The 27,008-nt window shown below is 37.4% G+C and overlaps 3 protein-coding genes across 3 annotated transcripts; all 3 read left to right on the top strand.

The window, feature by feature from the left end:
- Positions 1-14,106: 14,106 nt before the first annotated feature.
- LOC127108162 (CCG-binding protein 1) lies at positions 14,107-15,270 on the top strand. The gene is made up of 3 exons (XM_051045588.1): positions 14,107-14,455; positions 14,549-14,622; positions 14,709-15,270. Exons 1-3 carry the CDS (start codon positions 14,269-14,271, stop codon positions 15,018-15,020), a joined length of 573 nt encoding a protein of 190 aa, XP_050901545.1. The 5' UTR covers positions 14,107-14,268; the 3' UTR covers positions 15,021-15,270.
- A 790-nt stretch (positions 15,271-16,060) lies between these two features.
- Positions 16,061-18,507, top strand: LOC127108163 (pentatricopeptide repeat-containing protein At3g57430, chloroplastic-like). Its single transcript, XM_051045589.1, has one exon. It carries the CDS (start codon positions 16,140-16,142, stop codon positions 18,312-18,314), a length of 2,175 nt encoding a protein of 724 aa, XP_050901546.1. The 5' UTR covers positions 16,061-16,139; the 3' UTR covers positions 18,315-18,507.
- A 5,049-nt stretch (positions 18,508-23,556) lies between these two features.
- Positions 23,557-25,187, top strand: LOC127108164 (protein DMR6-LIKE OXYGENASE 1). The gene is made up of 3 exons (XM_051045590.1): positions 23,557-24,167; positions 24,244-24,571; positions 24,664-25,187. Exons 1-3 carry the CDS (start codon positions 23,698-23,700, stop codon positions 24,919-24,921), a joined length of 1,056 nt encoding a protein of 351 aa, XP_050901547.1. The 5' UTR covers positions 23,557-23,697; the 3' UTR covers positions 24,922-25,187.
- Positions 25,188-27,008: the final 1,821 nt, after the last annotated feature.

A 27,008-nucleotide genomic window follows, 5' to 3' on the forward strand; every position in this document is an offset into this window, starting at 1 on the left:
GAGTTGAATATGAGACAGATAAGATGGCTCGAATTTCTGAAGGACTAGGATTTTGGATTGAGTTACCATTTGGGTAAAGATAATGTTGTAGCTGACACATTGAGTAGGAAGTCTTTGCATATATCGATGTTGATGGTCAGAGAGTTGGAATTGATTGAGCAATTCAGAGACGCGGGTTTGGTATGTGAAGGGACTCCTCATAATGTGAAGTTAGGTATGTTGAAGCTAACCAATGGTATCCTTGAAGAGATCAAGGAAGGTCAGAAGGTTGACGTAGGATTAGTTGACCGACTTGTGTTAACAATCAAGGTAAGGGTGGTGACTTTGACTTCTGAATTGACGGGAATGATATGAGGAGGTTCAGAGACAGGGTTTGCATACTAGATGTACGCGAGCTTAAGAAGATTATCCTTGGGGAAGGTCATAGAAGTGGTTTGAGTATTCATCCTGGTGCCACTAAGATGTATCAAGACTTGAAGAAATTGTTTGGTGGCTAGGAATGAAGAAGGAAGTAGTTGAGTTTGTGTATGATTGTTTGACTTGTCATAAGTAGAAGATTGAACATAAAAAGTTATTGAGTCTGATGCAACCATGGAGTACTCCTGAGTGGAAATGGGATAGAATTTCCATGGATTTCGTGACAATTTTTTCGAGGACGATGAAGTGATGTGATTCCATTTGGGTGATTATTGATAGGCTTTAAGATCAGTTATCCTTTGTAGAAGTTATATGAGTTGTATATTAAGAAGATTGTTAGTCTGCATGGTATTCCGTCAAGCATTGTGTCGGATAGAAATATGAGGTTCACGTCGAGGTTTTGGTAGAGTTTGCAAGAAGACTTGGGTACTAAGTTTAAGTTGAGTTCCGCTTATCACCAACAGGCTGATGGTCAAACAAAGAGGACTATCCAATCCTTGGAGGATCTGTTGAGGGCTTGTGTGTTAGAACAAGGAGGTGCTTAGGATAGCTACTTGTCGCTGATTGACTTCACTTACAATAATATATTCCATTCGAGTATTGGGATAACGTTGTTTGAGGTGTTGTATGGTAGGAGGTGTAGGAGAATTTTAAGTTGGTATGAATCTAGAGAGAGCGCAGTGATTGGACCAGGGATTGTGCAATAAACTTTTGATAAGATCAAGATGATCCAAGAGAAGATGAAAGTTTCGCAGAGTTGCTAGAAGAGCTACCATGATAAAAGGAGGAAAGCACTTGATTTCTAAGAGGGAAACCATGTGTTTTTTAGGGTTACTCCAATAACCGGTGTTGGTAGAGCTTTAAAGTCTCAAAAGCTCACGTTGTTTCATTTTATTAGTCCATACCAAATCTTGTAGAGGATATGAGAGATGCCCTATCATATTGCTTTGCCACCGCCGCTTTCTAATCTTCATGATGTGTTTTATGTGTCTCGGTTGAGGAGATACATTCTGGATTCGTCCCATGTGATCCAAGTGGAAGACATATAGGTGATAAAGAACCTGATATTTGAGGCATCACCCATCCAGATTAAAGATCGAGAAGTGAAACAGTTGCATGGTAAGGAGATTGCCTTGGTGAAGGTAGTGTAGGGAGGACCAGCTGGTGGAAGCATAACTTGGGAGCTGGAGAGCTAGATGAGAGAGTCGTATCCGACTCTGTTTCCTTCAGGTAATTTTTTAGGGAATTTTTTTTCTAAGTATGGGAGAGTTGTAACATCCCAAATTCGAATAATTGATTTAATTGAATTATTTGGATTTATTTTATTTAACTGAATTATTTGGATTTATTTTATTTAATTATATGATTATATGTGTTATGGTGTAGTAGTGATAGTAGAGTGTGGAATGAATGTAGTAGCTTGGTAGAATAACTTAAAAAATTATTATATAATTAAAATTTTAATTATTATTATAAATAAAATGAGGAATTGGTGAAAATAGGAGATTTGGGCCATTTGTGTGAATTGAGAAAAACATGTGGCAAGGGGAGAGAAGCTAGTAATAAGTGGGCAAAACCGTAATTTTGAGAAATATTGAGAAACATATAAATTCTAAAAGTTAGGGGAAAACTAGGTTTTTAGAGAACTCTGACAGTACGTAAAAACAAGAGACAAGAAGAACAAGGCTTTTGGAAATGAGAGATAAGGTTGAGAAGAGAATCTATAGGAGTTGAAATATCATCATTGTTGCTAGAAATCTAAGGTAAGGGGGAGAAAATGCTATCAATATGTGTGTAATTGCATATTGGGATAGAGATGAGAGGTCATTACTCTCATTAGGGTTCCTAGATTTTCTTTTGATGAATTGTCGTGTGATGAAAATCTGGAAATTTGTTGGTGGATTGTGTGTTCCTATGTGATTTCATGTCTGAATCTATGTTTGAATCATCATCATTATGTATCTGTATTTTTTGTAATTGATGAATGCTTGAGTGTTTGAGTTGTATCTATGAATAATGATGAAATTGGTTGTTGAATTATTGATGAAGTTGTTATGGATTATAGTGAAATAGGTGTTGTATATGTTGATGATGATGATAATATGATTCACTATTAAAAATCATGTTTTGGGTCTATTAAATTTGTATGGATTGATTGGAGTGGTGAATAAAAGTTAGGAATTGATGATAATACTAAAGGTACGTGAAAATTAGGTTTATGGGAAAAATTGGCTTAGACCAATCGATTGGCCCTAAGGGAACAATCGATTGGTTCACTATAATAACACACAAAATTTTGGCAAAAAGTATAGACCAATCGATTGGCCTCCTTGAGCAATCAATTGGTTCCTTAAAATTTTTGAAAAAAATAAATGAACAATCGCTTGGTCATAACGTGTAATCGACTATTTAATTCAAATTTTGAAAATAAAATCAAGTCAGTAGGTTTAGGACAATTGATTGGTCCCTTGTGTTAATCGATTGGTCCCTATTTCAGTTGTGTGTTTCACTTGTCGATCTTGGCCGTAACTTTCGTTCCGTAAGTCCAAATGAGACGTCGTTCGAAGTGTTGGAAAGTTAACACTTAGAGCTACCTCATGGTAGTGCTTAGTGTTTTGTTTGAGTTATAGTCATGTGCCTACTGTAGGGATGTTTATGATGACTTATATGACCGGTTAGCGAATCATTGTGTTTATCTGATGATGTGTTGATGTTATGATGAAATAACATGATTGAATGCTTATGAATATGAATTTGTTGAGTTTCTGATATTGGCTGTTGTTTCTTGAAGTCTTAACATTGATTAATTGTTGCATAAGATGAATGTTTTTGTGTGTAATGGTGATATATGCATGATGATTCTTTTGGTGAACCATTTGGTAATAATGCAGGTTGTTGAGAGTCATGCATCATGGTGTACGAACTTTGGTCCAATTTTGGCGTGCTCTGGTCCTATGGTGGAGATTTAGGAGAGAGATAAACTTGAGTGTTCATAAGTGATACCACGTGCATATTGAGTCAGTTATGGAGTATATTGCATACATATTTGCATATGTAGTTGGTTGTCATGATGTTGTTATCTGATTGCGAATATGTGTATGTTGTTATGAATGGGTGTGAGACTATGTTGTTATTGATTGTGTAATGAGTGTGTGCTTGTTGTATATTCTTTACCTTAACATTCTTTACACTGTTTATATTGAATGTAGTTTCTCACCCCCTTTGTTTCATGTTGTCCACCATGGACATCTTGCAGATACTCGAGAGTGATTCCTTGTTGTTGTATGTTGGAAGGTGGCTTGTTGGAGTTACTCTTTGTTTTTATTTCATTTGTTTTATAATACATTAGTGGTTTACTGCTCTGATCATGTAACATTGGGGATGAGATTTATTATGTTTTGAAGTTGATGTTGTTTTTGTTATTTTGGAGTTTATAACTTATTTATGAAATTGTGTTGAAAATGTTTTTCCAATATGTAGTTTCAATTGATTTTGACGCGTTTCGAAGGATTGTCGGTGATGACACCTTGAATTTTAGTTTAATGCTTTATTTATAAGTTTCGGGGTTTAGGGTGTTACACCTTTCTTTTCACCGAGTACTCGTCCGCCTGTTGTATAACTTGTCGTCCAAATACTTGTCATCTTTAAAGGATTATAATTCATAATTAAATGCTTTTCGCAAATATTTTGGATGAAAAAGGAATAGTTATGCGTATGCCCCTCTTTTCCCAGTGTATTTAGATACTTGTTGTATAGTTTGACTATTTGAGCATTCGTCATCCTCCTCTAAACAAACTCAAACCAAACAAACTCATTTTTCGCCTTAGCACGATGTTAAAACCTTTTCATAAAATGAAAGATGATTCGTACATTCTGAGACGATGCAAACAAAACTTTGTTCCTACCATGCATAAGATGTAAGAACGCTTTCCGCTCAAATGCGACAAGAACATAACTCTGTGAGATTCCAAGTTATGTTGTTCATTCTGACGTGATGCTAATGTTCACTTCTCCCTGTTTTGGGTAGCAAGAAGATGTTTTTCGCTCGAATGCGACTAAGTACCTTTTGTTAAAGTTGACCAACCAACGAATATTTTCTATCCAGAACTACGTAGCATTGAGTTCCCCATCGCACCTAGGGATACTCATTCACCAACATGTCATACATGTTGTCTGCCACAACCTAGTTGACATCTTTATTACCATTTTTGATGGCATCTTAAGCTTATGATTTAGTGGAGGAGGGGCTGACCTACAAGGTTAACACTTTAAAGCTCAAGTAAGTAAGAAAGTGAAAAGTGACGCGAGAATGAGAATGAATTTGAATACCCGAGAAATGATGCGCTTTCCATCTTAAATATGAGAAACACTTAACAACTTAAAGCGTGAAATGAGACGTAGATCGTAATCAATCGTCAAATTGATCTAAACGGTCAGCAGGGTTCTTGTACGCAAAATTGTCTACTTAGAGCGGGAAAAAGAGTCTATCAATTTTACCCTTTATTCTTTTCGCTTTGTCATTGGACTTTTATCCTGGATTTTTTACGGCCTAAGACAATCCCATTCTCTAAATATTACATTTAATTCAAATTAATTTTAAATATTTGTTATTTTCAAATTTTTAATAATAATAATAATAATAATAATAATTATAATATTTCATAAAACTTTTGAAAACAATCGAATAAATAATGTAAAAATACTTCATTTTAATACTATACATATCATGATCATGATAACTTTTTTTCACAATATATATTAGAATACTTCAAAAAAATTAATAACTTTTAAATTATTAATTTAGTGATTTAAATTAAAAGTATAATATCAAGAGAAAAATAGTAGGCAAATTTACCGAGATAACCCACTTTTTCGAATAAATTCCCAAAATAACCCAGTTTTCAAAAAAATTCCCAATCTACCCCACTTTTAGGGGGAGGCGCCAATTGGATTGGCGCCCCCTCTTAAAAATTGCAAGGAGGCGCCAATTGGATTGGCTAGGGCACCTGCCCTAGCCAATCCAATTGGCGCCTATGTGTAATTTTTAAGAGGGGGCGCCAATCCAATTGGCGCCTCCCTTAAAAAAGCCTCAAATGAAAAAACTTCTAACATGAAAGTTGTAGATCTTTTCAAGAAAATGAATTTGGATATAAATTTTGCATCATTTGGATTTTTTATGAGAAAGTTATGGGCAGTTGAAGTTGGACATCTGAGTTTTTTAACTGTTATCTGACCGATAATGTTTTGTATTATTGCATGTGTTTCTTTTAGGAATATGAATTTTTGTCCAACATAACATTTGAAGTAGACATCTTAAATTTTCCAATGCACTTGGTCCCACCTCAAAATAATTAAAAATGAGTGAGTTAGGTCTTTGCGAACTTGATCCAAAATTAAGGTTTATGTCAAAACAAGTGTATGTGAATTTTGCCAAAAGGGACCAACTTCAAGCCCTTTAGTTTGAATGATAAAAGCCTCAAATGACAAAACCTTCAACATAAAAGTTGTAGATCTTTTCAAGATAATGAATTTGGACTAAATTTTTGCATCATTTGCAATTTTTATGAGAAAGGTATGGGCACCTGAACTTGGACTCTTTGACATTTTATCTGTTATCTGACCTATAATGTTTTGTATTATTGCACGTGTTTGTGTTAGAGTTATGAATTTTTGTCCAACATAATAAGTGAAGTAGACATCTTAAATTTTCCAATGCACTTGGTCCCACCTCAAAATAATTTAAAATGAGTGAGGTAGGTCCTTGCGAACTTGACCCAAAATTAGGGTTTCTGTCAAAACATGTTTATGTGAATTTTGCCAAAAGGGACCAAATTCAAGCCCTTCAACATAACAATAACAAGTCCTTGAATTAGGGTTTCTGACCTATAATGTTTTGTATTATGATATGTGTTTATTTTAGAATTATGAAAGAAACCTAATGTTTGGAGTTTACACAAAGATAAATTTGACATAATACGAATTGATATTAATAAAATTTGGATTTTACACAAAGAATCCTAATGGTGATGACCGGGATCACCTAACCGACCTCCGGTCCCACATCCCCTAGCTACCCTAACCCTTGGCCCTAACCCACGTTGACGATTCTGCACCGGTGTTTGTTCATCTGATGGTCCAGGAGCGTCATTACCTCATACAGGAGAAGATCCGTTGAGGTATTCAGCCAACTTAGCATAGTCTTCAGTATTCCATGATGGTGTACCGGCGTAGCTGAGCTCATGACCCATGCCAGAGAAGTTGGGGTGTGGTTGACTCATGGATGGGCGACCGGGACGGTTGAAGGGAGACATGGGTGTGAATGATGGGTCTAGGAACGGTTGGAAAGGTTGTTGGGGTGTTTGGAAAGGGTATGGTTGTGGGATGTTTTGGTATTGTGATGTTTGGGGTTCTTGGCTACGGTAGGAGGAGGGGCGGTTAGTGTTTTGGCTAAGGCGACTTTGGTAGGGTGATGGTGTGGGTGCGAAGCGATGTTCGGTCGAAGGTTGATGGTCCATTTGTTGGTGGTGGTATGGGGGATGTTCTTGGTTTTGGGGTTGGGTGAATGGCATGTTTTGGTTGTATCTTTGTGTGTTTGTGGAACGGAAAGTTTGACGGATAGGTGGTTGTGAGTAACCGGGCTGAGAATGTTATTGGGGGTTAGATGTTGATCCTTCTTGTGTGTAACTTGTCTGGCGTGGGTCGTAGAGGTACATATCATCGGCGATGAATTGAAATCCAACTGATCTATACCAATCCATATAAGTACGACTTGGTTTTACCTCATTTGGCATGACTGCGTCAGTTAAGACATGGTCATGACGGTGCTTCCACTTGCGACACTCTGATCTTGCGAAGGTTTGCCAAGGGTTGTAGTTCCATTGGTCGTTCACTTTATGCATATGCCATTCTCCTAGGCTAGCTGGGGGATCTGGGATATTCTGGACCATACCAAAATGCAGCTTCACACGATCGGTGTTGTGCATCTCCACTGTTGTGAACCGTATTATCGGTGTGCATGTTGTCCATACGGCTGCGTCTTCAGGGTTGATCTGATGCTCATGATCCATATTAAGGTATGGACGCCAAATGAACTGAAATGTTAAAGACGATAGGATTTAAATGAATGTAGAAAAAGTCAACATAATATGAAGAAATAATGAAATTATTTTGCTTACGTCTGCCGGTCGAAGGTGATCCAACAGGTTGCGATATTGAGTAATACAGTGTCTTGGACATCTGCTGTAATTCATACCGCGTGCCGACCATCTACACCAAAAAGTTAAAATAAATTAGTTATGGGTACTAAACTGTAAGGAAGGAAGTAAAGATATAGCAATTTAAACAACTTACTTTTTTGCATATGGAAAAGTGAAGGGGTTGTTATTGACCGGTGCTAGAGACGGTAGTCTTGACCATCCCCGTGCTTGTAGCAAAACAGCACATCCAGAAAATGTAGAAGTGTCTTTGTGAGAGTTTTTGCACAACGAACTATAGAGATAGGCTAGACATGCGGATCCCCAACTATAACTACCTATTCTATCTATATGTCTAAGTAAAGGTAAGTACATAATATGCATGCTAGAACCACTACCTTCGGGAAATAAAAAGGATCCTAGTAACAACATAATGTAACACCTAGTTTTGATGATTCGAGCATCTTCGGTAGAATGCTCATCTAAATAAAAACTATTATAATATGACTTAGGCGTGAGAGTAGTATACCTTGTCCCCTAGCATTATCATATAACAAATCAGTGTTTAAAAGCTCCATGCAAATTGAATTTGCATAGTTGGTCTTACCATTAACAGCTTTGCCTTCAATTCGTAGTCCTAAAAGCATGTAGACGTCTTCTAACGTCACGGTACACTCATCGGTTGGAAACCAAAATGTGTGTGTCTCTGGCCTCCATCTTTCGCATAAGGCTAGAATGAACTTGTTATCTATAGACCAAGACATAATTTTGCTAATGTGACCAAAACCGGCGAGTTCAACATAAGGTTGAATCATCGGGTCCATTGGGACAAATTCGTGGACTCGAGTTCGAAACCTTGAGACATCCTATAATAGAAATAATGTAACACTTGACTAAGTCGGTATTTCAAAATAAAATGGGGTTGGTGGAGATGAAACATAAAAAATAAGTATAAGAAAAAACTTAAGTATGTCGCGATGTTTGCAACTGTTCCTCTGTGTGTTTCGCCCATTGTGAGTAAAGACATATTGTTGGGGAGTTGGTGTAGATGAAAATGGAAGCTTTTGTTGAAGATGAAATTGTAAAAGAAGTAATGTAGATGAAGTAGTGAGAAATGTAGATGAAGTAGTGAGAATGTTGGTGTGGAAGAATTGTTGAAGGAGTGGATGAATTTATAGGCAAATGGAGGAGTGCATAAAAAATTGTGTTTGCATGGTGTCTCCACCTCATTTGGCGACCATGTACAATATTAAAGAGGGGACGCCATTCAAATTGGCGACACCATAGGGTACATGCATGCAAGGCTAGTTCTGAATGCTTGGTTTCAAGGACTGACTCCATGGGGGCGCCATTCAAATTGGCGACCATGTACAAGCCTTAAAGGTAGGCGCCAAACCAATTGGCGCCACCTTCTGCATGTCTGACACGTGGCATTGTTGTCTCCTGCATGCTGAACAAATCACTTATGGATGGCTTGCATGATTGACACATCATCTCTGACCATCTTAGGTGTCCGACACGTGTCTGTCTTGTCTCCTGCATGCTGATGACTACCTTCTTGATAGCTTTCCTGGTTGACACATCAACTCACACTGTCTTGCAGGATTGACACATCATCTCAGACACGTGGCTCTCTAGTATCCTGCATGCTGAATACTCACTTCTGTCTTGACTAGCTAGCATGCTTGACACATCAACTCACACTGTCTTGCATGACAGACACATCAACTCATGACTAGCTAGCATGCTTGACACATCAACTCACACTGTATTGCATGACAGACACCTCATCTCTGAAATTACTTGCATGCTTGACACAGTATCTCAGAGTAGCTTCAATGTGAGACACTGATACCATCTATTTAAGTGTATTACTATCACATTCATCTGCACTTGCAAAATACTTTTCATCTCCAAAATACTTTTCATCTTCACTCACATTCATCTTCACTCACATTAATACTTATCATCTGCAAAATACTTTTCATCTTCACTCACATTCATCTGCACTTGCAAAATAGTTTTCATCTCCAAAATGTCATCTTCATCATTATACAGTATCAACGTTCACTGCAACGGTGAAACTTTTGAGTCTGAGCTTCATGGTTTTTGTTTTAGAAACACTGATACCATTAGAGTCACGATGAAGAGAAATGCAACCTTTTTGCATTTCAAAAAAAGAATACAATCCTTTATAGCATCAGGTATTGTGTCAAAGATGACATATCAGAATCCTATATTTTTTGAGAATGGTCAATGCAAGCTTTTCCCCCTAAAGATACGAGACGATGAAGATGTTGAAAGCATGTTTCTTAGTCATGAACATTCAGGCATGGATTGTATCGAGTTGTACATTACTCTACAACCATGTATACCGTCTCAACAGTCTCAACTAACAGATCAGGATCCAGCTGGTGAAGATGCTGTAGATGATGCACAATGGTCAGATGAACTCAACCCAGAAGCAGAAGTAGAGGTCGACGTTGTTGATGAAGAAGAAGAGGATACTGAGATACAGGTTGATCACATCCTGAATAACGACGATGAAGATGAGGCTCAACCACCACCAATACCTCCTACTCATGCCTATATTCCTCCTCAACATATGACAAATATGGATCTTCACGACGATGAAATGTCCGACAGTGTCTTCTATAATCCGTATCCGAGACCAGTAGGCGAATTAAAGGTGGGAGACATGTTTCGTACCAAAGAGGAATGTGTCTTGGCAATCAAAAAATACCACATGAACAACTTTGCTGACTTTACGGTGAAACGCACTGATTCTAGAAGGTATGTTATCGAATGTCGTAACATGCTTTGTAAGTTTCGTTTGGCTGCATCTTACAAGAAGAAAAATGACTCTTGGGAGATCGCTTCAATAGACCCACCACACAGTTGCGTCGCAACAACCGTTGAACAAGATCACCGTAAACTGAGCACAGCTTTGATATGTCGAGACATTCTGCCATTGGTAAATAAAGACCCATCAGTGAAGGTGAGTATAATTATATCCCATATCCGAACAACATATAATTATACTCCATCTTACAAGAAAGCATGGATTGCGAGGACAAAGGCTGTTGAGCAGGTTTTCGGCAACTGGGAGGACTCATTCAAGGAATTACCACGGTTTTTATGGGCACTAAAAACTTATGTCCCAGGAACTGTGGCAATTCTGGAGACAGTGCCAGCAATGATGCCAGACGGAACCTGTGCTACAGGTAATAGAATATTTCACCGTCTCTTTTGGGCATTTGACCCGTGCATCAAAGGTTTCGCTTTCTGCAAACCTCTCCTGCAAATTGATGGCACCTGGTTATACGGAAAATACAAGGGTACGTTGCTCATGGCAGTTGCACAAGACGGTAACAACAATGTATTTCCCATTGCCTTTGCTCTTGTTGAAGGTGAAACGGCTGCTGGATGGGGTTTCTTTCTTCGACATCTCAGAACGCATGTCGCTCCACAAGCCAATCTATGTCTGATTTCTGATAGACATGCTGCCATCGAAAGTGCCTACAACAACCATGACAACGGATGGCATGATCCTCCTTCTACACATGTCTACTGTATCAGACACATTGCACAAAACTTCATGCGTGCTATAAAACATAAAAATCTTCGCAAGAAGGTGGTGAATGCTGGGTATGCTTTAACTCAACCGTCTTTTCAATATTATCGTGATGAGATTCGACTGTCTAATGAAGATGCGGGGAGATGGATAAATAACATCCCAGTAGAGCAGTGGACAAGAGCATTTGACGGTGGTTGTCGATGGGGCCACATGACAACAAACATTGTGGAATGCATGAACGGGGTTTTCAAAGGAATTTGAAACCTGCCGATAACCGCCTTGGTAAGATCAACCTACTATAGGTTGGCTTCTATGTTCGCAACCAGAGGTGAAAGATGGAGTGCAGTGTTAATGTCCGGACAAGTATTCAGTGAATGTTGCATGAAGGTCATGAAAGAGGAGAGCATCAAAGCTACGACACACGCTGTAACAGTGTTTGATCGTCATAGACAAAATTTCAGCGTCCAGGAAACAATGGGCAACAGCGAGGGGAGACCAAATTTAGCCTACGCGGTTAAACTACACAGAAGTTGGTGCGATTGTGGAAAATTTCAGGCCTTCCGCATACCTTGCTCCCATGTCATTGCAGCATGCGCTTATACTCGTCAAGACGCTTACACCCATTTATCTGATGTGTACAAGGCCAACACCATCATGAATGTATATAGTCAAAGCTTTTCAGTACTACCAATGGAGGATTACTGGCCTCCATATGAGGGAGATATTGTTTGGCACAATGAAGAGATGCGTAGAAAGAAGAAAGGAAGGCCAAACATCACACGTATAAGAACAGAGATGGATTCCACAGATAAAATGATAAGATTATGTAGTATCTGTCGTCAACCAGGACACAACAAAAACAACTGTCCCAATCAAGGAGCATCATCTAGATCTTAAGCTTATTGTAACATGATATCTAGATCTTAAGCTATTTGTAACATTGTATCTAGATCTTATGCTTTTTGTAACATTGTATTTCTGTAACAATCAATCATTATATATCATTAAGTTCTTGTTACAACGAGTTTCATAACCAACATCAGTACAAAACATCTGAAAACATAAATAATTCTAACTGATTACAACAATCAAATTAATGTCGTCTCGACCGAACATCATTTCCCTAGCATCCTTATCAGTCCTCATTCGCACCCAACCAAAGATACTGTCAAGTCTCTCAATACTTCTGATTTTTTCCCCTTCTGGTATTTTCCCGTCTAACCATCGAACCAGCTCCCTCTTCAGTTGATCTAACGTGGTGATGTTCCAAAACAGCATCAGCAATTGAGGTTTGTCTCTCGCATAAATCACCTTACCGTATCGGCGACGAACACCAAACATGATAGCCAAATGATTATATGAGTTGTGAAACAATAGGTCACACTACGCATCTATTTATAAGACCAAAAAGGCATTTTATGAGGGACTCGGCAATTGAGTTGGCGCCTCCTTTTAAAACATACACATAGCCGCCAATTGGATTGGCTAGGGCACCTGCCCTAGCCAATCCAATTGGCGCCTCCATTCAAGTTTTAACAACAGTCGCCATATGAACAACTTTCATGTTCATCAAAAATCCATTTGAAACTTGGAAGCTCATCATTAATTTCAAAACATTATAGGTCATTTTGACAGAAACCCTAATTTTGGGTCAAGTTCGCAGGGACCTAACTCACTCATTTTTAATTATTTTGAGGTGGGACCAACTGCATTGCAAAATTTAAGATGTCTACTTCAAATGTTATGTTGGACAAAATTACATATTCCTAAAAGAAACACATGCAATAATACAAAACATTATAGGTCAGATAATAGTTGAAAAACTCAGAAGTCCAACTTCAACTGCCCATAACTTTCTCAAAAAAAATCCAAATGTTGCAAAATGTATATCCAAATTCATTGTCTTGAAAAGATCTACAACTTTCATGTTGGAGGTTTTTTCATTTGAGGCTTTTTTAAGGGAGGCGCCAATTGGATTTGCGCCCCCTCTTAAAAATTACACATAGGCTCCAATTGGATTGGCTAGGGCAGGTGCCCTAGCCAATCCAATTGGCGTCGGGGGCGCCAATCCAATTGACGCCTCCCTTTAAAAGTGGGGTATATTGGGAAATTTTTAAAAAACTGAGTTATTTTGAAAATTTCTTCGAAAATATGGGTTAATTCGGTAAAAAATCCAAAATAGTAAAGTGATTGAGCGAGAGAAATTTCAAAACAATCTCATTTTGAAAAATAAAATATATTTAATATTATAAAAAGAAACAAATTTTAGTGTGTAATGTATCTGTGTGACTGTATGTCTGTATAGTAAAACCAATCCTTGGCCGGGCCCCACCACGTTTTGAGACCATTCTCCCACTTGACTCAATCATCTCATCAAACTTACACAAATTGCCCTTAATATGGTCCCACTTTTACCAAAAAAGCAAACACCAATAAAAGTTCAATATAATCCCTCAATTAAAATGCAAATTTAAATCAGAGAAGTGATCTTACATCTAAAAAAGAGTAGAGATGCAATTTATTATTCGTTTAATATTGGTATATACATGTAATATTATTTGTGTAAAACATATTATTGTTTAGTTTATAATTGAAGGATTAAAAAAAATAGAGAAAAATCATTTACTATTATTTTATACTATCGAAAGAGATATATTATGTTAAGTAACATTTTTATTTTTAAGATATTAATATAAAATACTAAAACTTTATTAAATAATAATGTAAAACTATTTTATATTGAAGGTGCACCATCTTTAATTTTTTTTTAATTATTTATTAATTTATATTTCATTTTTTTCTGATACAAAATTAAATAATCTCTATGTGCCAAAATTAAGTGGTTTTAAAAAAGAAAACTGAAACCGGATAATCATTCTTTTCAGCAACTGCAGGATACTTTGTCAACAATATAAAAAAATATCTAAAAAATATCGTCCTTATCCAAATACCAAGTAACAAAACCCCCACAAAATATCGCAGTATTTAACGGGATATAGTATAATATAAACCATCATCATTATGCAGCCTTATCGTTAACACTATTTCTCTCCGTTTTTCTGAAATTACCTTTTCACAACAATGAATTCATCATCGCTACTTCGTCCTTCTCCTCCTCCTCTTCTTTTTCATCGCAACCGTTTCGTTATTTCTTCTTCATCTAGAAACCAATCTTACATCCCTAAACTCGAACCTTTTAGCCGATCCAAAATCGACAGAGTCGCTAAAAGCCTCCCTATCATTGAAAAATCTGAAAAAGATCTCTCCGGTGAGTTCCCTCCCTCCCTTGTTTTTTTTTTCATGTTTATTTTCCTCATTTGATTTTAAGATTTTAATTTATACTTTTAATTTTGTTTTGCAGATTATTGTTCTACACTTGAAGGTGATGAATGTTATAGTTGCTGGCAGGCTTATTTTGAGCTCAAAGATCTTCAAGTATGTTTTCTCTTCCACCCTTATTATTCATCACTTTTATTTTTTTATTTGTTAGGTAAAACATTGAAAGATTTGATGTTTTACAGAAGGAGTCACCGAGAGGAGATATAGAGAGGTTAATTATTCAGATTGGTGGTGTAAAATCCTTGATAGGATGTTTACATGGAATTGCTGCAATTCATAAATCGAAGAAGAATGGATCAAATTTGGGCATGGAAATAGAATCAGAAGATGAACAAAATCGTTGTCCTAGACCAGATGGATTACCAAAATCTGCTGAGGAAATGATGGAAGAAGAGGAAGCGAAAATGCCTGATTCGTCGTATACTAAGCTTTATAGATCCATGGGAAAGTCACCTGCATGGTATTCTGAAGTACCAGATCATGAAACAGATTGATGATTAGTGCAATTTAACCTGTTTATTTCTTTTTTGTTTGTAGAGAATGATTAATCATGTGAATGTGAATATGTTAGTAGTATGCTAGTTATGCTCCTATATTTGTGAGGTTTTTGTTTTTGTTTACTTTGGTTATTGCTTTTCATAAACCATGATGTCATGAAATTTCAGGAAGTAATGTATATAACATGTATCTTGTTTTTCACAATTTTAAAGTTTTGATCTAATGGAATGAAGTTTGATATTTTTATATCGGAGCAAACTCTAAACTCTAAATTCTATTAATTCCTCATTGTTAATTTTTTTTTTAATAAAAAAGGGCCTAAAGATTCAGAATTCAGAAAAAAGAAAAGAAAAAAAAACTAACTTAAACTCTATAACGATATTATGAGAAATATTCCTCTCTAGTTAGACTTTTGTGTAGAGATTACTATTATTCACAGAGGCATCAAATGGTTCATTATAATTTGGTCACAATTTTATATAGTATCACATTTCACAGTGCAATGAGACGAAATTGCATGAGAAATTCTAGTAGGTCAATTTTAGGAATCAACATCAGAAGAGTGTTGTTTTCGGAACTAATTATAGGGAGGGATCACTCTTGACATTACTAACAAATTGGTGCCAAACCACAATATCTCAAACAATGGTGGTAGAAAAACCACAAGGTCAGCAAAATGTCGCATAGCCATCTATTTCAGCTTCTCATGATCAAACAATGGCTTTAATTTTTCTTTTACAAACAATAGTATTTGAGTACTAGTATTTTGGGTTTCTATCATCATCAATAACTCATTTAAAATCAAAGATATTTTTTATAGTAAAAAGTTTAAGTCAATTAATCTTCAAGATCACACTCAAGAGCTTCAAGATATTTATGGTAAGCCATAGAATGAGCTATTTTGAATGTTTACGAAAAGAAAAATTTGATGATTAATTAAGTGATGAAGAAAATTCAAAATAAAAAGTGGTAAATTTTATTTTTTAATTAAAGAAATGCAAATTTTTTTTTAATAAATTAACCGTTTATGAATGAGTGACACGAGATATTACACCATTTGCGGTCATGAGGTAACGGCTATCCCTCGTAAACCACCATGTTTTGTTTCCGGCACAATGACTCTGATTTTCAGATTACACCCAGTGAGTTCCACTTGGAAACGGAAAGCAAAAATCCAACTTTTCACGACCCTTTTGCAATCTTCGAAACCATATCCCCCTAACGTGATCTCCACCAATATCTCCATCGCCCACTGCTCAAAAACCGGGAAACTTGAAGAAGCGCGCCACATGTTCGATGAAATGCCGCTTCGAACAGTTTCCTCATGGAACACCATGATTTCTGGATACTCCCAATGGGGGAACTACGCTGAGGCTTTGACTCTTGTTTCCATCATGCACCGTTCTTGTGTCAAGTTCAATGAGATTTCTTTCTCAGCAGTTTTGAGCGCGTGTGCACGTTCTGAGTCTTTGTTCCTTGGAAAGCAGGTCCATTCACTCCTTTTGAAATCTGGACATGAGAGGTTTGGCCTTGTGGGGAGTGCTTTGTTGTATTTCTATGTGCGCTGTTGTGGGATTAGAGAAGCTGAGCAAGTTTTTGAAGAGCTGTGTGATGAGAATCCCACATTGTGGAGTTTGATGCTTGCGGGGTATGTGCAGCATGACATGATGGGTGATGCTATGAAATTATTTAACAAGATGCCTGTTAGGGATGTTATGGCTTGGACTACGTTGATATCTGGGTATGCCAAGAGGGAAGATGGGTGTGACAGGGCTTTGGATTTGTTTGGGAGTATGAGGAGGAGTTCTGAGGTGTTGCCTAATGAGTTCACTTTGGATTGTGTTATAAGGATTTGTGCTAGGCTTAAGGTTCTATATGTAGGGAAGGTTGTTCATGGACTTTGCATTAAGGATGGTTTTGATTTTGATAACTCCATTGGTGGTGCACTTGCTGAGCTTTATTGTGTTTGCAGTGCTGTAGACGATGCGAAGAGAGTTTATGATAGCATAGCAGCAGAAGCTTGTTTGAGCATTGCTAACTCATTGATTGGTGGCCTTATCTCGATAGGGAGGGTCAAAGAAGCTGAGCTGATCTTTAATGGATTGAGCGAGAAAAATCTCATCTCTTATAATTTGATGATTAAAGGTTATGCGATGAGTGGTGAGTTTGAAAACTCGAAAAAATTGTTCGAGAGAATGAGTGTCAAACATTTAACCTCCTTAAATACTATGATTTCTGTGTATTCCAAAAATGGCGAACTTGATGAAGCTTTGAAGCTTTTTGACAAAACTAAAGGTGAAAGAAACTGTGTAACATGGAATTCAATGATGTCGGGTTACATTCATAACGGTCAACACAATGAGGCATTAAAGTTATATGTGACTATGCGCAGACTATCAATAGTGTATAGCAGATCAACTTTCTCTGTCCTATTCCGTGCTTGTGCTGGTCTCTGTTCTTTTCAACAAGGCCAGTTGCTTCATGCACACTTAGCCAAAACACCATACCATGCAAATGTTTATGTCGGGACTGCTCTTGTAGACTTCTATTCAAAATGCGGTCGCTTGGGTGACGCTCAAAGGTGTTTCGCCAGCATCTTTTCACCAAATGTAGCAGCATGGACAGCTCTTATAAATGGTTATGCATATCATGGACGTGGATCTGAGGCGATTTCACTCTTCCACTCAATGTTAGATCAAGGAGTTGTTCCAAATGCAGCTACTTTCGTTGCTGTTCTTTCTGCCTGTAGCCATGCTGGTTTAGTTGACGAAGGTTTGGAAATATTCCATTTAATGCAGATAAGCTACAGGGTAACCCCAACAATAGAACATTACACATGTGTGGTGGATCTTCTTGGTCGATCAGGCCGTGTGAAAGAAGCAGAAGAGTTTATTATAAAAATGCCTATTGAAGCAGATGGCGTAATTTGGGGAGCTTTGCTCAATGCCTCGTGTTTTTGGAACGACGTGGAAGTGGGAGAGAGAGCTGCTGAGAAGTTGATCAGTTTGGATCCAAATTCGATATCTGCTTTAGTTATTCTGTCTAACATGTATGCTGTACGAGGTAGATGGGGAAAGAAGACAAAAATTAGGAAGAGATTGCAGAGTTTGGAATTGAGAAAAGATCAAGGGTGCAGCTGGATTGAGTTGAACAACAATATGCATCCGTTCTCTGTAGAAGATAAAACACATCCTTATTCTGATGTTATTTACAAAACTGTAGAGCATATAACAGCAACCATTAACTGTATCGTACCATTTAATTATCATTATAGCAGCAATGTCGGTTAGCTTTTCTCATACAACCTGCTCTTTTTGGTCTTATTTTTCTTTCAGATGTGGCCACTTAAATTTTTTAATGAAGCACGAAGTCTTCCAAAAGGTGAGTTTTTTCAAACTTAATATTGAATGGGATAGATTTTGTAAACTAGTTTCAGGTAAAAAATGATTTATATTTAAATTTCAACACTATGCAAAAGCAACATAGGTTGCACACCTACTTCTTCTAGCCACTATATTTCAGACTGGAAAAACTTTTATTACAAAGGGATGAGTGCTTGTACATTATTTTTAATCTGTAAATAGTTTATTTTTATTTTAGTTATTGATTTCTGTTCGGAGAATTCATGTTGAATTTCTGTTCAGAATCGTAATAGAATCACATATCTTGATTCTGGGGGATCGAGAAACATTATGTTTAGGTGAGATCTGAGTGTATTTCACAAGATTGAAGATGAACGAAAACAATATGAGCACCAAGCTTCCAGTGTTCAATGACACTGGAATCGTTTGATGATTCAGATGTGTGTGTTGTTTGGAGCTCAAGATGTTCTTGATCTCATCAACGACGGTTACATTCAGGTTGCACTTCCAGAAAATGCAACAGATGCGCAGCGAAATGCTTAACGTGATTTGAGGAAGAAGGATCAGAAGGCTATGTTCTACATCCATCAATGAATGGATGTGAACGTGTTTGATAAAATCGTTGATTCGACGACGGCAAAAGCTGCGTGGGACACACTGGTGCGGTGTTACAACGGTGATGTATCAGTGAAGAAGGTGAAGCTTTAGTCTCTACGTAAGCAGTATGAGAATCTCATCATGAAGAACAATGAGAAGGCACCTGACTACATCTCCAAAGTGATTCTGATCACAAATGAGATGAAGTCGTGTGGAGAAACTCTTTTTGAAGAAAGTATCATTAAGAAGGTGCTTAGATCTCTTACTCCTCAGTTTGATTACATCGTTATAGCAATTGAACATTTTAAAGATCTGAGCACCATGAGAATAGAAGAGCTGCAAAGCAGTCTAGAGACACAAGAATTGCGTCTGACTGAAAGAACCTCTGAGAGAGAGGTAAAACAGGCTCTGAAAGCTTCTTTTGTCAAGAAAGACCCGAAGCAATCCTAGTCAGAAGCCAAGAAAAGATATGGTAGGTCTCAGAAGTCAGAAACCTCAACTTCTGGGAGTCCGAAGGAAAATGAGAAGTATGACAAGAGAACATTTCAATGTTACTGTTGTAAGAAGTTTGACCACTTCGCTGCAGATTATTGGTCAAACAAGGAGAAGAAATCCGAAGAAGTGAATATAGCCAGAAGTTCTGATGATGAACATGTGCTATTAATGGATTCTGATTCTGATAGAGCGTCTCTAGAAGACTGGTGGTATATGGACACTGGTTGTTCAAACCATCTTATTGGAAATAAGAAATGGTTGGTTGATTTTGACTCTAGGAAGAGGACCAAGATCAGACGTGTTAATGATAAGTATCTGAATGCTGAAGCAATGGAGAATGTTATAGTGATTTTGAATAATGGAAAATCTGCGTTAATTAAGAGCGTCTGGTATGTTCATGGCATGAAGAGAAATCTGATGAGTGTATGTCAATTAATTGAAAAATGATTCTCAGTTACCATGAAGGACAATCTTTTGAGGTTGTATGACTGTAATCACAAGTTGATTATGGAGTCAGAACAGGGAAGGAATATAACATTTAAGGTGAATGTTAAAACTGCAGATTCTGAACGCCTTAGCGCAACAAGTGTTGTGAAGGAAAGTGAGTTACGACACAAAAGATTTGGTCATTTGAACTTCAGAAGCTTAGGGCATCTGAATTCAAAGAAATTGGTACGCGGAATTCCTACAATTAAGAAACCAGGAAAATCATGCAATGTGTGCATGAGAGGGAAGTAACCAAGACTGCCATTTGCATCAGAAGTAGTTCGAAGAGCAAAACATACTTTGGGAGTAATGCATTTTGATGTGTGTGGACCATTTCCAGAACCTTCACCATGAGGGAATAAATACTTTGTGTCATTCGTGCATGAGTTCACATGGATGACATGGGTATCCCTTATAAAGTTCAAACACCTCAAACACAAGGTGTTTGCTGAATTTAAGAAATTTAGAATCAAGGATGAGAAACATAGTGGTCAGACTCAGAAGATTCTCAGAACTAATGGTGGAGGTGAATATAACTCTACTAAGTTCAAGAAGTTCTGTGAGGAGAATGGAATTGAGCTTGAAGTGACTGCTCCATATACTCCTCAACACAATGGTCTTGCTGGAAGGAGAAACCGAACTTTGCTTGATATGACAAGGGGCATGCTGAAGGAGAAGAACCTTCCTAACACTTTGTGGGGAGAAGCTGTTGCAGGATATGTGCTCAACAGGTGTCCAACTAAGAAGCTGAAGGAAATTGTTCCTTTTGAGAGGTGGACTGGAGATAAGCAAAGCGTGAGTCATTCTAGAGTATTTGGTTATATATGTTATAAACACGTTCCAGATGCTACTAGAAAGAAGCTGAATGATAGAAGCAAGGCGATGTTACTTGTGGGGTATCACAGTACAAGTGCTTATAAGCTTTATTGTCCATTCACTAAAAAGGTTGAAGTCAACAGTGATGTTGTTGTGAAATAGTCAGAAGTATGGGATTGGAGCAAGTCTCAATCCAACTTCGGTGCTGAGTTAATTTCTGAAGATATTGATTGTGATTCTGAAGATGAGTCAGAGTCTGAAAATGATTCTGAGAGTGAGTCAGAATCAAAAGGCGATATTGATTATGAGGAAGAATCTGATTCTGATCCAGATTCTGATGGTGATCCAGATTCTGATGGTGATTCAGATTCTGGTGGTAGTCTAGATTCTGGGAATATTCCAGATTCTGAAGGTGGTCATGCTTTTGAAGTCGGTATTTATGGAGTTCTAGCATCTGATATTGTTTCAGAATCAGAAGGTTCTGAACAAGTTCAGAGGCCACAAAGAATCAGAAACATTCCGAAAAGGTTTACAGAGTTTGACATGCTGCAAGGTACTGAAGTAGATTCTGAAGGGGAAGTTATTCAGTGTGTCATGTTAGTAGACTTTGAATCTGTGAGTATGGAAGAAGCTCTCAAGCAGAAATTTTGGCTGAAGGCCATGAAAGAAGAACTTGATGCCATAGAGAGAAACAAGACTTGGAAGCTGACAGAACTCCAAGAGATCAAGAAAACCATCAACGTGAGATGAGTTTATAAGGTGAAGTTAAAGCCAGATGGATCAATTGGCAAACACAAAGCAATGTTAGTTGTGAGAGTTTTTCTGCAGAAACCTGAGTTAAATTGTTTTGAAGTGTTTGCGCCTGTAGCAAGACATGAAACAATCAGGCTAGTGATTGCGATAACTGCTAACAGGAATTGGCCTTTGATGCAGTTACATGTGAAATATGCATTTCTTAACTGTCCATTAGAAGAAGAGGTTTATGTGTCACAACCTTTTGGATTTGAGAAAAAGAATCAGGAAGGGATGGTGTACAAATTACACAAAGCTTTGTATGGACTGAAGCAAGCCCATGGAGCTTGGAATCTGAAAACTGATTCATTTTTCAAGAAGCAGGGATTTCAGAAATGTGAGATGGAGTATGGTGTCTATGTTCAACATACTTCTGAAGACAATATGATTCTGATGTGTCTGTATGTTGATGACATATTGCTAACAGGAAGTTGTGAACATGAGATAACTAAGTCCAAGAAGGAGCAGATGAATGAGTTTGAGATGACTGATCTAGAAAATATGGTTTATTTTCTAGGGATGGAGAGTATGTACTCTGAGAAAGGCATAATTTTACATAAGCTGAAATATGAACTTGAGCTTCTGAAGAGGTTTAAGCTGTTGAATTGTAAAGTTGTTGTCACACCTGCTGATACAAATCAAAAATTGGATTCTGACTCTGATGGTGATGATGTAAATGCGACAACGTTCAAGCAGTTGGTAGGGTCTCTGAGGTATTTGTGTAATACTAGACCTGGTATTTGTTATGCAGTTGGAATGATGAGTAGGTTTATGAGTAAACCGAAATGGTCTCATTACCAAGCTACTGTTAGGATTCTGAGGTATATAAAGGGAACTCTGAAGTATGGAGTTTTGTTCCCTTCTAGTATTGAAATTGGCTCAGAACTTCTGAGTTACTCAGATTCTGATTGGTGTGTAGACAAAGTTGACAGAAGAAGTACTTCTGGATACTTGTTTAAGTTTCTGGGAAGTCCTATTTCTTTGTGTTCCAAGAAGCAACCAGTTGTTGCTTTGTTAACCTATGAAGCATAATATATTGCAGGTGTTGTAGTTGCATGTAAAGTTGTGTGGCTTCTGAATTTACTGTAGGATCTGAAGATCAAAGTAAACAAGTCTCTGAAGTTGATGATTGATAACAAGTATGCAATCAATCTTGCCAAGAACCCAGTGCTGCATGAGAGAAGCAAACATATTGAGACTAAATATCACTTTCTGAGAAATCAGGTTCAGAATGGTGTGCTAAAAGTTGTACACTGTAGCACCTAGAAGCAGCTGACAGATGTTCTGACGAATACGATCAAGACTGATCAATTTCTCCGTTTGAGGGATGAAGTTGATGTTTTTAGTTTTGGTTAAGCTGAAAATGAATTAAGGGATGATGTTAGAATTAATTCATATTTTCAGAAACTTGTTGACAAAAGTTTGTTAGAGGGTATTTTAGTATTTCTTCTAAAGTCTCACTTGTATTTAAGCAAGTGAGTGGTGTGAACAAATTGTATCTTTTATTCCTTTTTGCAGTCTGTGTAGCAGTGTGTGTGTGTGCGCAACCATTTTGTAACTTTTAAGAGTAGTAAAAGTTTGTTATTATTCTCTCTTCTCTCTCTTATTTCTATTGTTCATCTTTATCATCTTATGCACCAATAAAGTCCGCTTCTACCTTCACCGCAAATAAATAAAAAAGTTCATCGGCATCTAAAAATATGTCAATACCATCCGAGACCAAAGACTATAACAATTTGGAATCACTATCCAACAGGGTGACAAGATTTAACAACATATACTAAAACTATTGGTAAAAGATTGAAAGGATTAAAAATATACTATTTTTATACAATGTCAAAATATAAAACATGGATTTTTTTTTACTGAAATCAATTAATATTATTTATAACTTGTATATAATTTGGGTACATATTTTCACAATATGCGGTGTGAAAAAAACCACGTTTTTCTCTCCATACCTACCCCCTCACGCACATATACTAAAACTAGTCCAGATTCAATGTATATGTACCTGTGGTTTAATAATCACAAAAATGTTGATAAGTTTCTTATGATGCTGATATATTTTGAAACAACCTTTTAAATAAAGAGAAACACAAGAAAATCATCTTCAACATTAAACATGGGAGAGATAGATCCAGCTTTTGTTCAAGAACAAGAACACAGACCAAAACTCTCCATCATCGAAGCCCAAGGAATTCCCGAAATCGACCTCTCTCCATTATTCCACCACGAAGCTCCAAATCCATCTGCTATTGAAGGCTTAGTGAAGGAGATTGGAAGTGCATGCAAGGAGTGGGGATTCTTTCAAGTAACAAACCATGGAGTCCCTCTGAGTCTTAGGCAGAAACTTGAGGAAGCTTCTAGATTGTTCTTTGCTCAGAGTTTGGAGGAGAAGAAGAAGGTTGCAAGAGACGCCATCAGTCCAAACGGTTATTATGACACAGAACACACCAAAAACGTTAGAGACTGGAAAGAAGTGTTTGATTTTACTTGCCATGACCCTACTTTGGTTCCTGTTACTTCTGATGAACACGATGATCGAGTTACTCAATGGACCAATCCAACCCCTCAGTATCCTCCTCAGTTCAGGTACCTATTTCATAGAATTTGTGTATTTGAATTAGATTCAATCTTAAAATTGATGTGAAATTCTGAACATGAGCAGGGCTATAATTGAAGAGTATCTTCAAGAGATACAAAAGCTGGCCTTCAAGTTACTGGAGCTAATAGCTTTGAGCTTAGGAGTTGAAGCGAAGAGATTTGAAGAATTCTTCAAAGATCAAACAAGCTTGCTTAGATTCAACCACTATCCTCCATGTCCCTACCCTCACCTTGCTCTTGGCGTCGGAAGACACAAAGATCCCGGTGCCTTGACTATTCTTGCTCAAGACGAGGTTGGAGGACTTGAAGTGAGGCGAAAATCAGATCAAGAATGGGTTTCTGTGAAACCTATTCCTGATGCTTACAGTATCAACGTTGGTGATATCATCCAGGTACTTTTGGCCTAATTCATATTGTGATATTATCTGCAAATCAATCATTTCACCGGAGTAAGAGAGTAAGAGAGTTGGGTTTATTGTTACAGGTTTGGAGTAATGATGAATATGAGAGTGTTGATCACAGAGTAATAGTGAAGGAAGAGAAAGCAAGGTTTTCTATTCCATTCTTCTTCAACCCAGGACATGACGCTGAAATCAAGCCTTTGAAGGAGCTTATAAACGACCAAAACCCTTCAAAATATAAGGCATATAAATGGGGTAAGTTTTTAGTCAGCAGAACAAGCAGCAATTTCAAGAAACAAGATGGGGAGAATCTTCAAATTTATCGTTATAAGATATCTTAGAGATTACAATACGTTAATATAAGTATCACAATGTTACTTAAGTTGTTAATGCAGTTAGTATTTGTAACATATTTGTTAGTTAATTTAATTATTTGTTTTTTAATATATTTAAAAGACTTAGTCTTTATGTGTGTTGTTAGTGCTGTTAGTTTGTTTAGTAGGTAATTAGTTTTTAGGAATTTTAAGTTCGTGGCTTTGTTGAATTGTTCTGCTGTACTGCCTATTTATAAGGCTATCTATTTTCAATAAAACTTCATTCTCTCCAATTCAGTTATCAATATCTATTAGTGGTATCAGATAGTGGTTACGTGAGAGGGAGAGAGGGAGTGCAGTGTGAGAGAAACACTGTGAGTGAGAGAACTAAGAAATTGCAGAGTTGTTTTTCTTTCAACACACATGACTTCCGACAATAGCTTTGTGCAAGCTGTTATTCCCCGCTTTGATGGTCACTATGACCATTGGAGCATGCTCATGGAAAACTTCTTGAGATCCAAGGAGTATTGGCAGGTTGTGGAATCTGGATTACCAGAGATAGGAGATGAAGCTGCATTGACTAATGTACAAAAAACAGAAAGAAAAGCTTTAAAGTTAAAGGATTTGAAGGCAAAGAATTACCTCTTTCAAGCCATCGATCGAGCAACCTTGGAGACGATTCTTTGCAAAGACTCCTCCAAGTAGATTTGGGACTCTATGAAAAGAAGGTATATGGGAAATGCAAGGGCAAAACGTGTGCAACTGCAGGCACTTCGAACAGAATTCGAAACTTTGCGAATGAAAACAGGCGAACCTGTCGCTGATTATTTATGTAGAACCATGGCAGTGGCTAACAAAATGAGAGTTCATGGAGAAAAAATGGAGGACGCGAAGATTGTAGAAAAGATTCTTCAGTCAATGATGCCCAAATTCAATTTTGTTGTCTGCTCTATTGAAGAATAAAAAAACATTGATGAACTGGCACTTATGAGTTGCAAAGTTCCTTGTCGGTTCATGAGCAAAAAGTCATCCAGCAGGACACCGAGGAACAAGCTTTGAAGGCTTCAAACTTTAAAAGTTCCGATAGAGGAAAAGGAAAGTGGAAGGACAAGAATCCATATCACAAATCAGATGAGGATTATGCATCAGATATGTGAAAGAGTAACAACTACCGTCAATTCAGAGGCAACAAGACGAATAATGACAAGTCCAAAGTTGAATGTTTTCGATGTCACAGATATGGTCACTACAAGTCTGAGTGTAGAACTAAATTGCACCATGATCGTGGTCAGAAATCTAACTATGTGGAAGAAAAGGAAGAAGATATTTCTCTCTTGATGGCATGTCACAAGGAGGAGAAAATGCATGGAAGTATGTGGCACTTAGACACAAGCTGCAACAACCACATGTGCGGGGATAAATCGTTGTTTTCAGACTTGGATGAATCATTCCGAAGCACTATAAAGTTTGGAGATAACTCTACAGTTTCAATCATTGGCAAAGGAAATGTCAAAATCTATACAAAAGACAACACAAAATATTGTATTGGTAATGTTTACTTTGCCCCTGATTTGAAAACTAATCTTCTTAGTGTTGGACAACTCCAGGAGAAGGGATTTGAGATTAATATCAAAGATGGGGTGTGTTGTATCCAGAATAAAGAAAAGGGATTGGTTGCTGAAATAAACATGACATCAAATCGCATGTTTTCGCTACATTTCAGAAACACTTCCCAAATTAGTCTCTTAGCGGAATTGAAAGATGCGTCATGGCTATGGCATTTTCGCTATGGTCATTTGAGCTTTGGAGGATTGCAAACTCTCCAACAGAAGAATATGGTGAAAGGTCTGCCACAGTTTCAAAGACCATCCCAAGTTTGTGAAGAATGTGTTGTTGGAAAGCAACATCAAGAAACTTTTCCAGCAGGAAAATCACGGAGAGCAAAACAAGTCTTGGAGCTGATTCATTCTGACATCTGCGGTCCAATCACTCCAACCTCAAATGGCGGTAAACGTTACTTCATAACGTTTATTGATGATTTTAGTCGGAAAACATGGGTTTATCTTTTGCAGGAAAAGTCTAAAGCTCTATCTGTCTTCAAACAATTCAAGGCG

This window comes from Lathyrus oleraceus, chromosome 7 (genome assembly GCF_024323335.1).
Source record: "Lathyrus oleraceus cultivar Zhongwan6 chromosome 7, CAAS_Psat_ZW6_1.0, whole genome shotgun sequence".
In the NCBI taxonomy this organism is placed as follows: domain Eukaryota; kingdom Viridiplantae; phylum Streptophyta; class Magnoliopsida; order Fabales; family Fabaceae; genus Lathyrus; species Lathyrus oleraceus.

What these genes read in the sequence shown, in the direction of transcription:
- LOC127108162 (XM_051045588.1), top strand. Translation starts at nt 14,269, where the DNA reads ATGAATTCATCATCGCTACTTCGTCCTTCTCCTCCTCCTCTTCTTTTT. An exon ending in ATCTGAAAAAGATCTCTCCG is followed by an intron (nt 14,456 to 14,548) that starts GTGAGTTCCCTC and finishes TTTGTTTTGCAG; the next exon opens with ATTATTGTTCTACACTTGAA. An exon ending in TTGAGCTCAAAGATCTTCAA is followed by an intron (nt 14,623 to 14,708) that starts GTATGTTTTCTC and finishes GATGTTTTACAG; the next exon opens with AAGGAGTCACCGAGAGGAGA.
- LOC127108163 (XM_051045589.1), top strand. Translation starts at nt 16,140, where the DNA reads ATGACTCTGATTTTCAGATTACACCCAGTGAGTTCCACTTGGAAACGG.
- LOC127108164 (XM_051045590.1), top strand. Translation starts at nt 23,698, where the DNA reads ATGGGAGAGATAGATCCAGCTTTTGTTCAAGAACAAGAACACAGACCA. An exon ending in CAGTATCCTCCTCAGTTCAG is followed by an intron (nt 24,168 to 24,243) that starts GTACCTATTTCA and finishes GAACATGAGCAG; the next exon opens with GGCTATAATTGAAGAGTATC. An exon ending in ACGTTGGTGATATCATCCAG is followed by an intron (nt 24,572 to 24,663) that starts GTACTTTTGGCC and finishes TTATTGTTACAG; the next exon opens with GTTTGGAGTAATGATGAATA.